General features: G+C 48.2%; 5 protein-coding genes across 5 annotated transcripts; 1 reads left to right on the top strand and 4 right to left on the bottom strand.

The window, feature by feature from the left end:
• Nucleotides 1-376: 376 nt before the first annotated feature.
• Nucleotides 377-1,597, bottom strand: N7503_001954 (uncharacterized protein; the record flags this gene model as incomplete). The annotated part of the gene is made up of 2 exons (XM_057061501.1): nucleotides 377-1,125; nucleotides 1,189-1,597. 2 exons carry the CDS (start codon nucleotides 1,595-1,597, stop codon nucleotides 377-379), a joined length of 1,158 nt encoding a protein of 385 aa, XP_056925463.1.
• A 691-nt stretch (nucleotides 1,598-2,288) lies between these two features.
• On the bottom strand, nucleotides 2,289-4,264 carry N7503_001953 (uncharacterized protein; the record flags this gene model as incomplete). The annotated part of the gene is made up of 3 exons (XM_057061500.1): nucleotides 2,289-2,453; nucleotides 2,545-3,491; nucleotides 3,760-4,264. 3 exons carry the CDS (start codon nucleotides 4,262-4,264, stop codon nucleotides 2,289-2,291), a joined length of 1,617 nt encoding a protein of 538 aa, XP_056925462.1.
• A 394-nt stretch (nucleotides 4,265-4,658) lies between these two features.
• N7503_001952 (cytochrome P450) lies at nucleotides 4,659-6,124 on the bottom strand (the record flags this gene model as incomplete). The annotated part of the gene is made up of 2 exons (XM_057061499.1): nucleotides 4,659-5,875; nucleotides 5,929-6,124. The coding sequence occupies 2 exons, from the start codon at nucleotides 6,122-6,124 to the stop codon at nucleotides 4,659-4,661; spliced, it is 1,413 nt and encodes a 470-aa protein (XP_056925461.1).
• Nucleotides 6,125-6,820: 696 nt separating this feature from the next.
• Nucleotides 6,821-9,933, top strand: N7503_001951 (uncharacterized protein; the record flags this gene model as incomplete). Its single annotated transcript, XM_057061498.1, has 9 exons — nucleotides 6,821-7,047; nucleotides 7,111-7,155; nucleotides 7,218-7,515; nucleotides 7,578-7,705; nucleotides 7,770-8,376; nucleotides 8,431-8,708; nucleotides 8,774-9,225; nucleotides 9,283-9,390; nucleotides 9,446-9,933. 9 exons carry the CDS (start codon nucleotides 6,821-6,823, stop codon nucleotides 9,931-9,933), a joined length of 2,631 nt encoding a protein of 876 aa, XP_056925460.1.
• Nucleotides 9,934-10,822: 889 nt separating this feature from the next.
• On the bottom strand, nucleotides 10,823-11,798 carry fma-AT (acetyltransferase fmaC; the record flags this gene model as incomplete). The annotated part of the gene is made up of 2 exons (XM_057061497.1): nucleotides 10,823-11,638; nucleotides 11,691-11,798. 2 exons carry the CDS (start codon nucleotides 11,796-11,798, stop codon nucleotides 10,823-10,825), a joined length of 924 nt encoding a protein of 307 aa, XP_056925459.1.
• Between the last annotated feature and the right edge of the window lie 737 nt (nucleotides 11,799-12,535).

The raw sequence follows: 12,535 nt of genomic DNA, 5'->3' as shown, positions 1-12,535 counted from the left end.
CATACCCAAGTACCTACTTGCTCACGTTACTCTGTAGACTACGCTGGAATGTGAAGGTGATCATAGAGTGACACCCACTGAACCCATTGAGTTACCTTTTCCTACCTATATCATGGCTCTAACGAAGCGTTGTCTCGTATATTGATGTGCATTAAGCGAGGTGATGCAATGTACTTTTATACTTGAGATAGCGGTTTTTCTGTTACAGTTACTGCACCATACCGGATATAGGAATAGAGTGGTGTTCATCCAATTGTGGTGTTCAATTAGTGAGCTCCTTTTAGAGAGCTACATTGATACTCAACTTAGGTCTAGGAATAATTTTCCACTCGAGTTCTTCAGTCAAAATATAAGCATTATTCACTGCTAGCCCTCATCAGAATTCAGGGCTATAGGTTGTCAAATTCGCCGCGAGAAACCCTTTCTCCGATCCGTACAAGTCTGGGTCCATATAAGACAACTTTCCCTTTCCTTTCCAATCTTGTTTTTCGTTTGACTTAACCCTTAGAACGATACTCTCCAGCCCTTTACCGATATCGTTTTGGCATCTTAGGTCTTCGTGGCCCATAGATTCGATTGCATCTTTTTCACAAGCATCCAGTTCAGCCCGCTTTTTATGTATTTCCTCGAGTTGCGTGCGCAGATTCCCTTCTAAGAGGTCCTTGTTGCGCCTGAGCTCTTCAACTGCGCTTTTCAGCTCCCTTCGAAGCACAGATACCTTTTCTGAGCGAAACACATCCTCTAATGTTTCAAGGAAAAGTTGAGCATTTTCGGCAAGTCGTTCGATACCAGTCGCAGTCTTTCGAAGCCGGTGGACCGCAGAGTGTCTTAAGTCACGCAGGAGACCAAATACCTCGTCCATTGGTTTCTTTGTGGCTCCCGCTGGATGCAAAGAATGCTGAGGGAGTAACTTGGTCCATTCGGTCAGTTCTACCAACTCAGGGCAATCCCAGTTATTTAGTTCCAAAACGTGAGGAAAATGCTGCTGAGCAAACTCAAAACAACTTTCCTCGACTAATTCTTGTATAGTGGTTGTGATGAGATGTTGACATCGATACTGCACATAAACGGGGTAAAGCGACGGAATGGCCTTATTGATATTTCGGTTCCGCTCCAAATGTGATTCTATTGAAGTAAATAGATTGTCAAATTTTCTCTGGACGTTGATATTTGCTCAGGTATACCTACTATCTGGTTCTCTGTTTGCCTCATCCTTTGGCTTTGGTTGAGGAACAATCACGACATGCTTTACTTCCCTTTCGGGAATCTCCTTTACCGCACTCGCTTCGCCTTGCGCAGCCTCTGCTTCTGAAATCTGCCTTTTAGCGCTTTGGGTCGGTGAGACGTGAAACAAATCTGGGAATCGCATTTTGGCGTTTGAATTATTCCCAAATATTTCTTCCTCAAGCAGCTTTTTGGCGACGGTGCTGATCTTCTTGATATTATATTGCCGTAGAATATCCGCGAGGGAAGGCTTCCCATCCTCTCTGATCAATCCCTTAATAACCTTCAATTTTCGGACGTTTGAAGCATCGCCACGGAAGATATGCTGGCAGGCCAGATACACCAGTCTCTCATCAGGATTCCCTTGCCCCATATCTTCGTTATGATGACTATACTTGAAAGGCTAGAGAGTGGGCTATCAGCGTTGAACGTAAGCGTCCACGGCTATTTTAGGTAGAATGTCTGATACATCATCAACTCTAGCAGGAGCTGGGAAATCGCCTGTATTTTACACAACATATGCACCTCCACTCTAGGGCATCGTATTGATGACATCACCATATTCATACCTTTCGACGCGCTCACGAGGTAAACCTTGGTACCAAGATGAACTTCATTCGTTCAAGATCTCCTAACGCCAAACTTTAAATAGAAAAGACGGCCTGGAAGAATATCTAGATGATCCTCTAACTCCGTCTTGACAGCCTCCAGAAATTTAACTAGGAGCCTTTCAGCCTTCCACCACCGAATCTACTTCCCAAATGTCCACGGCAGATTTGAAGCACTCGGAATTTTCTTAGGGCGATGCTAATGAAAGTGACAACCAATGTTGTTGTCTTTCGAACAAGCGGCACTCTAGATGGCGTCCAGAAAGACAAGTCTCCAGTACTGTGTTCTGAAACTTTGGGCCGATGTTATTGGCCTTAGTTCGGTATCATAGGTTGCGGCGCTAGAACTTGTCCATTTTGACATGACTTTCATAGATCTTTGTATTCTAGGGACAAAGCACGTAGTTGGTATGGTTTTGTGTGTGAAATCGGCCCACCATGAACCGAAAGCCAACGTTAGTCTTGATCGTTCTGCAACTCGATTTCCGCGACCCCATTAGCGGGGCTGCCTTCTTGCCGCGACCGGTCAACACCCAGCACGGCGCCCTCATTTTCACTCCGGAGCTTACGGGCCCGCACAAATAGATTGAGAATGGTGGCAAGTCCAGCAAAGGCAACATACTAATAACAACCAGGACATTCCATTAGCATAGATGTTTCGACATAATGAAAAGACGGCAATACAACACGGTGCAATGTTGAGGTGACCTACCATGATCCACACTATCCTCAACGCCTCAAAGTACGTCTTCCTCACCAAGACTTGTTGGCCTGCATTCAATCCAATGGTGTTGATCTCCTCCACACTAGAAGCAGCAAGGTCGCCATTGAATATATTGGCTAAAGATGAGTTCGAGCCAAGCTGGCTTGCTAACTTCTCGTTCCTGGTATTCATCTCATTCTGAAAGATCACGCCACCAACAACAACCGAAATAGCGGTCGAAAGTGACCGAACAAACCCCATCGTCGCTGTCACGGCAGCTGTATCACGAATACTTGTAGCAGCTTGAGCTGCCAGTATAGGGGCTTCGATATTCATGCCCACGCCGATGCCAACCAGTATCTGGAAGATGACCAGCTTGGCTATGTTGGATTCAAATTCGAGGCTTATGAGCAGGCCAGAACCAAGAACCAAAAATCCCTGCGCAATATACATCACGGGTAGATACTTCCCAGTTTGCTGCATGAAAATACCCGCTGCGGCTGCGGCCAAGGCACATGAGACGATTAGTGGGAGGAGGTATAGTCCCGATGTCAACGCTGTTGCGGCCAGGACGGACTGCGCATATAGGGGTAGGTAATATGCCTGTCCGATGAAGACATATGAATTACACGCGAAGACAACATATGGTGCTACCTTGGTCGGCGAGGTAAACAGCCAAACAGGGATGATGGGATTCTTGGCAATCTTCCACTCATTGACCACAAACAGCGCCATCACTGTTATCCCGAAGACTAACAGACAGATCACCGTTGCGGAGGACCAAGAGTAGACGACATCGCCAAAGTCGAGGGCCAGGAGGACCATCAGAGAGCCCCCTACAATTAAAAGGCTTCCTGTCCAGTCGATGACTTTCAGGCCGGCGCCAATTGGGGTTCGAGGGCTTGGGACTCTCATGAAGAATAGTAAGACGAGAAAAGAGACGGCTCCGACCGGTACTATTGGTTAAGTCAGCTTTAAAATCATCACATAGAAAGGAACGCCTCACGATTGATCCAAAAACACCATCTCCAGCTAAATAACTGTTAGCCTTGTCATTACTATACTCCAGATGCACTTGCCTCAGCCTTGTCGTAAAAACACCGCCCAACACCGGCCCAATGGCACTTCCGATCGCCCAAACCAGTGAGGTGATGGCGAGATACAATCCTCGATCCCGCAACGAAAACATATCGCTGACAACAATATTGACCATTATCCCCATACCTGAGCCCCCCAGTCCCTGAATTGCACGACCCAGGATCAAAATATCCATTTGCGGTGCAAGGGCGCAGACGAGACTTCCGACCAAAAAAACGGCTACCGCGATCAACATGATCGGTTTTCGGCCCCATATATCGGAGACAGAGCCCCATACTGGAGTGATCGCTGCGTAGGCTAAAGTATACGCGCTCCCTACCCAAATGTAACCGCCAGCGGATTTGAACGTGCCGACTATGGCGGGAATTGCAGGAGTAACGATCGTTAAATCAAGGGCAGAAAGGAGGACGGACAGACAGAGTGACATCATGGTCCAGGCTATGTTAGTGGTGCTCAGACGAGGAGGCTGTGCGGCCTGCTCGCCGAACAAAGAGGGAGCGCGCGCGGGAGCGGCATTGTCGACGGTGTCGGTGTTAGGAATATCAGCGCGGGCCAACGAGGTACGATTGTTCGGAATAATATTTTTTGACTTAATTGATGAAGCTCTAACAAGCCCAAGAGCCCTGGACATGGTCGAAACAAATGTGCGAGCGAAATATTTCAGATGAGGGAATGAAGGAGTGAGGGGGAAGCCGGAGGGAGACAGCCTTTAAGGAACGGCCCCGGTCGTACCCCGGTCGTATCACCTAACCAGGCTTTTTTTACACAGCTTGGCCCTAATTCACAGAGAGAGAGTATATAACGCTTACATTTCAGCTAAACACGTTTAAGGTCTACCAGATTTGCTAAAATAACAGGGCCACGTTGTGGGAAAATTTAAGATACCTCCTCGCCGTTTAGTCCCACCCGCCGACTTATTCTTACGTTCATATCAAAATGCGCCGTCAGTCCATGATTGGCCCACCCAAATGGCACAACCGGATCGACCATGGCAAAGTCGAAACGTCGAAAGAGCTACAAGGTCATCAACAATTAAAGCGAAGTCGCGGTGAAAAGGAGACGGTGCCTACCTCGTATATCGTCTTTCCCATCTCTATATACGCCAGCCGCTTCCCTAAGCACTCCCACCTTGTTCCAGTCGCAAATACTAAGCCGTAAGAGGCATCCATCTCTTTCCTCTTTTCCACTGGTGCGTCGATCCACCGCTGTGGCTCATAAACATCTGCATCTTCTCCAAAGATGTTTCGATTTCTCATAATTGCTAAAGCTGACCAACCGACCTGGGTGTTTGCAGGGACTTTGACGCCACAGATTGTATCATCGCGCGGGCACACCTTCCCCATAAGACCCATAGTAGGTGGGAACATCCTGAGTCCTTCCTTGATGCACGCCTGGAGGAATGGTAGGGCTTTTGCCTCGGCATCTCTAATCACAGGCCTTGTGACTGTTTTTACAACATCATCAATTTCGGATTGAAGTGCCCGGTATGCTTGAGGAGTGGCCGACAGATAGAATATAATATTTCGAAGGGCAGTCGAAGTGGTGTCCGTCCCGCCGAATACAGTCACAAATGCTTCCGACTCGACTTGGGGCCTGCTCAAACCGGAACTGATGAAAGACTGAAGAATATCGGCATGGCCAGCTTTCAGGTCGGCATATCGTTCATCGACAAGGTCTTTGATGTATCCAAGGAACTTGCCAATCCCGTGCCCGTCATGGGGTCTAGGGTGGAAGGGTTTCAGCAGACGGCTTTCTAGGACTTTTCTGAGAGTTGGGAGCAGGGTGACCATGTGGACAGGTCTATGAAGAGCCTCAGACGTCTCCAGGATCCCATAAATATCACTATTCGCCTCTAAGTAGCCCGCCGGTTTTCCAAACCCGATAGCCGTGATGATATCCTGCGTCAGGTACTGCATCGTTCGAGCTAGATCTAATGGTCGCAAGGCTGCCCGGGTTGAGATATATCGCTGCTCAATCAGTATTATGAGTTTGTGGATCTGCTGGTCAACATGCTGTTCCTCATTTGCGATCCCCCTGCCGCCGTACCCCGGCTTGAGATGGGCTCGGAGCTGATGATGCTGCTTATTCTCAATCACCGACAAAACATTGTCCACTTCGCTGTTTAAACGAACAGCCTTGTACCAATCCGATCGTTGATAGCCAGACTTTATTCCCCATATTCGACGGATCTCAGCAGGATCACCGCACAACACCCAATTTGGCCCAATGCGTACGAGAGGGCCTGAGAGAAAACGTCAATCACCGTGTGATATACCAAGGGGACGGCATCCTTACCATATTCTCTACAAGCATTGTAGAGTCTATCACAGAGCCTGCCGGACCAGGCCTGCTTGAGTAACCATAACTTCGTCCACCCGGTCCCTGGGGGACCTGCAATATGCCGCAGACGATTCCAATGATAGACTCGTCTTGCAATGACATGGACCAGATACCCGATAATCCCGGCCAGGCAAACATAGGAGACGAGCATGATTCAGGGTTGTTGTTTCTCTGTTCAATGGAATCTCGCAATTTTTGTGCGCGAGTAGCAATTCGAAAACGGGAAAGAGGATAGCGGAAGCTCAGCGCACCAGTGAGCACGAGTTACTAGTAGTCACCAGAGCGGAGCTACATTATACTCGCATGGCGTCTTTGCATCTTGGGTTCCATTAAATTCGAAGGATTCAGTACTTCTCACATGAAACATAAAGCTCCAAAAACATGTAATGATTGTCGAATACTTACTGCGGCATGCATATCAGCCTGCACAGATCATGCAACGCCCTGCTGTCAGCAATCAGTCTCACTCAGCTCCAAGCCGAGGAGACAAAAACTCATCCGACTGGCTGGGATTTGTGGCCGACAAGACCGAGACACGACAATGGTGATATTCCCGATTGCTTGTCTAGGTAAGTGCACACGTGTGCCAAGATGGACATACATGTGGCTTGAAAGGATCGGCATCCTGATGAATTCGGCCCCATGTGCAGGACCCTCAGGGGTCGGAAGCCTCCCGACACAATACAAGGCTATTGATACCAAGAGCTAGTAATTTTCAGAAATCGGGTGACTGGCAGCTTCAAGTACATGAACATGATATTAGAATTGGGAGTACTTATAGAGGGATTGTCTAAAGTATCAGCACGGTACCATCACAAAACTCTATAAACAATCATACCTGTCGGCGATGGCTTTCTTCAGGCGAACAAAGATGCTACTCCTACTCTCTAACATTGGCATTGTATTGGGTGTTGGGGTGTTCATGGCCGGCTATTTCAGTCCTCCTCCAAAGCTGGAATTCGATAATATCCTCGAACATGCAAGATTGGAGAAAGCCAGAGTCGAGAAATATTATCCACAGCCATCTCCACCCTTTGACAATATCATCTTTATGGTTATTGATGCGCTACGCAGGTGCAATAATTCTCTCAGATTTTCGATCTGGATAAATGGACTAAACCGGCTAATATCTACTAGTGACTTTGTTTATGGAGAGGACTCGGGCTTCAGCTTTACACAGAGGTAATCAGCGTCTTCATCTCCGATATCACTCCCCACCATTTCCTGTTCTTACGCTTTCAAAGTCTCATAAAATCCGGGTCCGCAATCCCGTTCACTGCTCTTGCTGCCCCGCCTACTCTAACACTGTCGAGGATCAAAGCCATGACGCAGGGGAGTGGACAATCTTTCCTCGACGCGTGGCTTAACGTCATGCATTCCGCTGATGCAAGACGCCTTGTGGGAGAGGATACCTGGTTGTCTCGCCTCAAGTCTGAACGTGCGCCGGAAAAGAAGATGGTGTACCACGGCATCGATATGTGGTGCATGCTGTACCCGGAGATATGGGACCGCTATGAGACGGTTAACTCGTTTTATCTACCTGTGAGTCGATTTTCGCCAATAACATGTCAATTCATCAAACTCAAAATTCTCATGATATCCAGAACTTCAGGGAGGTCGACAGCAATGTTACGCGGGGATTAACATCAGAACTCGACAGAGATGACTACAAGGGCTTGATTCTGCACTACCTCGGTCTCGATAATGCAGCTCACTTTGGAGGTGCTAAAAGGTACCATAGTCCCCACCACTAAATCTTGCTCTCTGCGGTGGTTTGCTGATTGCTCCATTTACAGCTCAATCGTGAGAGCAAAGCAAGTCGAAATGGACAACGTAGTCCGCCAGATATACTTTGCCTTAGAGCGGCTGCCCATTCACGAAAATACTCTATTCGTGCTAACCGGCGACCACGGGATGACGGAAAATGGCAACCACGGCGGTGATACAGCCGCAGAAATTGCTTCTGCGCTGGTCTTCATTTCGCCGAAATTCAGATCACTGGAAAAGGCACTGCCGGTTCCTCCTCCGTACATTTCGAAGTATACTTATTATTCTGTTGTTGACCAGGTTGACATTGTACCGACGCTCGCGGGACTCCTAGGATTCTCAATTCCCGCGGGAAGTGTGGGTATTTATATCGATGAGCTACTGGCAATTTTCCCCAAGGGGGACCAGCAAATGAGTATCTTAATACGAAATGCTCAGCAAATGATCAGCCTTTTGAGTCTGAAATACAACCTGAAAACACCGGTGGATCTGGTTCTGTGTGACTCTGTCTGCCTTTGCGGTCCGGACAGAGTGCGCCGTGTTCTGTGTCTATGGGAGAAGTTCAATTCCAGAGACCCTGTGCCAGCACGGAGTAGGGATCCCGATATGCATGATGATATGCTGTTGATAAAAGAAGTAAGTCTACCTGGCGTTTGATGGATATGTGCATGATAGACTGATCTGGATCAGATCTGCGCTGAGGCCCAGCAAATTCTTGGTGTGCCGCATAATAATCTCGACTTATCCCACATGACCACAGGTATAGCACTGCTATCTGTTGTGGTCATGCTTCTGCTATCAAAAGTGTTTTCTGACCAACATAAGCCCGATGACTCAGGTGGACTAATTGCAGGAGTCTTCGCCCTTCTTCACGGTACAACAATGTTCTCTAGCCGCTTAGTGGCTGAAGAACACCACTTCTGGTATTGGATGTCACTTGCATGGCTTGTTCACTTAGCATTCCAACGGTATGACTATTAAGATATAATGTCTTGCCATCATCATTGACAAACTCTATCTAACTGTTAAGTAGATCAGCTTCAGGAAAATTCAAAATGAGCGGCTTGTTTATTGCTGTCCTACAAATTGCTGGACAGAGCTTGAACCCGGCCGGGGAAACGCCCTGGGGAACTGGGAAGATTTTGCATGACATCCTCGATAACAACCCAGCGTGGCTGTGGGCTCTAGCAGCAGGCGCACATGTGGTGGCCGCAAGAAAGCTTTCCGAAAGTATCAGCGTGGCCCTTGGTATAGACAAGTTTGCATCAACACTCAGTGCGTGCTTCGTGTGCGCCTTAACGGTGCTTTTCAAAATGAGCTCAACACATAATTCCAACCCGGAGCTCCTGGAATTTCTACCTCCGTGGCTCCAGTCAACCTTCACCAATGACGTTGGATACCTAGCCCTCTGGACGTTGTGGAGCGGGCTATTGGCTCTATGGATCTTCTTACTTGCCCAGCGCGTGAATAACCATTCTAAACCAGGTTTGTCTATCTGATATATATGTTGTAGCTACAGCTAATACCAGCCCACGTTCCCAGCCATACTTGCCGCCATGGTCGAAGTCGCCAATGTTTATCTCCGCACCCAAGCCCGACCAAAAACTCTCATCCTCTTCCTGATCTTCGACCTGCAAATGCACTGGCTCGGTATGGTCAATTTTCAATTTCCCACCCCTGAAGCCTACTGACCATGCATATTAAGTGCCCAACTTCTCAACTGACCACGCAAACCCCTCCAAAATATCCCTCACCGTCCTCCTCCTCGCGCAAAGCGCCTTCTTCTCCGGCGGACGCAACAACTCCTTTGCCTCATTGGATATGATGAACGGATACAACGGCATCTCAAACGCAGAGAGTACGTTAAATATCACACTCGTCACACTGCAAACAATCCTCAGCAACTGGATCGGACCTGTCTGGTGGTCCCTTGCTGGGTTGCGGCTTCTGAGTGCGACAACGGATTCGAAAATTCGAGTCTCTAGCTTTCTAAGTTATGCCACTTACCAAACATTGTTTTCTGTGATTAGTGCTCTTGCCATTATGGCATCGTGTATTTGGTGGCGCGATGATGCCATGCTGTGGACGGTTCTCGCGCCTAAATATGTCAATGTTGCGCTCTGGGTGGTGTTTCATCAGACACTTGTTAATGGGGTTCTGTGTTCGGGATTATGGTTTGGGGTTGCAATGTAGGGTGCTCTTTGGAGGTTCATTCGTGGTCGGTGAAGAAACAAGGAGGTCAAAGCTGTCAACTTCGCGCTTGAGAGCTTAGAGGGGCTATGAAACTTTCTCAGGGAGCGATACTAGTCTAACCATTGCCATACCAAGCCGGGAGGACGAGAGTTCGGTATAGAACTGTGTAGCACGTATAGTCGTTGAAAACTCAATTTTTTGGGCTGGTGCGGAGAATATTTTTCTACCTTAAATTTACATTACAGCCACTCGAATGACCTTTCAACAGGTTATCTAGCGTAGACGAGGTGTTGACTTGTTGAGACTATGTGAGGCACGGATTGCCGGTCTACATTGATAGACCATGTCTTGGTACGCTTGTACACCTGTACATCGATACACCACATCTTATAGCTAGAGATAATACTGAATACCATACAAGAAAAAAATCATTCTAAAAGTGTCCCATCCGACCAAGAACCTGACATTCTAGACCGGAGCTTTTTAATTGAACACTACAAGATTAGTTTAGCACCCTCACTAACCGCATTCAAAGTAGCGCGGTAGTCAAGATTCAGAGAGTAATATTATTGAGTACATACCCAAGTACCTACTTGCTCATGTTACTCTGTAGACCATGCTGGAATGTGAAGGTTTAAAGAGTGATACCCATTAACTTATCTTTTATTACATATCATATGACTCTAAAGCGTCATCTCGTATATTGACGTGTATCAAGCGAGGTGATGCAACGTACTTTAATACTTGAGATAGCGGTTTTTCTGAATTACAGTTACTGCATCATATCGGATATAGAAATAGAGTGATGTTCAACTAATCTTGTGGTGTTCAATTATTGCGCTCCTTCTAGACCCTAGCCTATATAGATGACCCTAGTAATCTATATCGCTTATCTGCCTTCCCCTAACATCTTCCGCGCAAACTCTGTCTGTACGCGATTAACAACGTCCTGATGCACCCCCTCTAGAATATCCATATGCACCGCCCCATCCTGGACATACAGCTCCTTGTCCACAGTCAACTCCACAAAGTACTTCCTCTGTGTCTCTGTCCCAACCACCGCATCCCGCTCCGCCAGAACAAAAAGCACCGAGCGCTTAAGATGTTTCCACATATGGCTCGGCTCCCAAAGGAGCATATGCCTATACGTGCCCACGGTTGTGCGGTTGACGTGGTTAGGCGCGAGCTCGGCACGCAACGGATCATTCTCATCTTGGGCACTTAGTAGTCTCATCGCGACCTCGCGCTCAAAGCCTAGATTAAACCCAGCTGGGTTCTCGCCAGTCTTTGTAAGCATGGGGACGTAGAAGGGCTCGTTGCCTTTTAGGCGAGACTCGCGATCCTGCGCGGCCTTGGCGAGGACGGATGATAGTTTGGGCAGGTCTTGCGTTGCACCTACGACGGGGCATACGGCGACTGTATAGCGGGCGCGTGGGTCGATGGCGCTTGTCACAAGGGCGATGCTGGCGCCTAGTGACATGCCCCAGAGGCCGACGCCTTGCGTCCGGTCAATGTTCGGGTGGGAGAGAAGGTAGGTCAGGGCGTCGGAGAGGTCGTCTACGGATTGGAAAGGGTTTATGTCGTTGCGTGGAGTACCGTCGCTGAGGCCCACACCGCGGGGGTCGTAGATTAGGGCTGTGATGCCGGCGCGTTGGAAGGATGCTGCGGTTGTTGGGAGGCCGAGCATCTCTTTTGTTGCGTTGAACTGGGACATCTTGTTAGTGGAGCAGGATATCAGGGTGTCTGATCGTACGTACGCCCGGTGTCATGATTATTCCTGGTCCTCGTTGCTCTGCTAAGAAGAGAAGGCCGCGAAGAACCGTGTTGTCGAGGGTGCGAAACTCGACGATCTCGTGGGCGGGCATGATTGAATGTGTGAGATGAGGAAATATAGATTGGAGAGGAGGAAGGGACAAGTTTTGCCCTATAGCCTAGCAATAGGCGAGCTTTTCACTCTAGGCTCTGATTTTTGTTGTACGTATTTGCAAATCTAACTTTTCAACTGGAAGTTTTGTATTGTAAGTTTCAATTCTCAATCGATGGTGGTACCATTCCTTCAGGTATAGCCATCTTGAGATAGCCATTATAAATGTGGACTGGTCACACGAACAAGTACCGTGAAAGGTCTAGTTTAGCTTTCTTTGACAAATGCATCTACGAGATAACACCGAGCCCCCCTTTCATGCCTCAAAACAAGGGCATGATAGGCGGGATCGGAAGATTTGAGGTAAGCTTACTCCATCCAGCTTCGCAGGTGGATGATGTCATGCAAAACTGATGCAACTACGAGATCCTTCTCATAAAGTACGCGTGGCTCAAGCGATCCTGCATGCAAGCAGCACGGTACGGGACGGCGCCGGGAGGCCTAGTTTCGGGAGGCGGGGGCCATGTGTGGAGTGCTCGGACACATGCCGAACCTTCTCATTTCTTGGCAATATAGATGGGACTAATGTAGCGTGACCATACCTGACAGCCTCACTGATGAGTCCCTGGTATACTCCGGACATAGGTCGATACGCTTTGCATTCCATAATTGTGGATTGCTCTACATGAGGTGAACACTCCTGAATCCTGTCTGGCCCCTGGAGTGCCAGGCATGCGA

This window comes from Penicillium pulvis (genome assembly GCF_028828015.1).
Source record: "Penicillium pulvis strain IBT 33274 chromosome Unknown contig_12_segment0_segment0, whole genome shotgun sequence".
In the NCBI taxonomy this organism is placed as follows: Eukaryota; Fungi; Ascomycota; class Eurotiomycetes; order Eurotiales; family Aspergillaceae; genus Penicillium; species Penicillium pulvis.
This window is presented reverse-complemented; position numbering and strand designations above follow the sequence as displayed.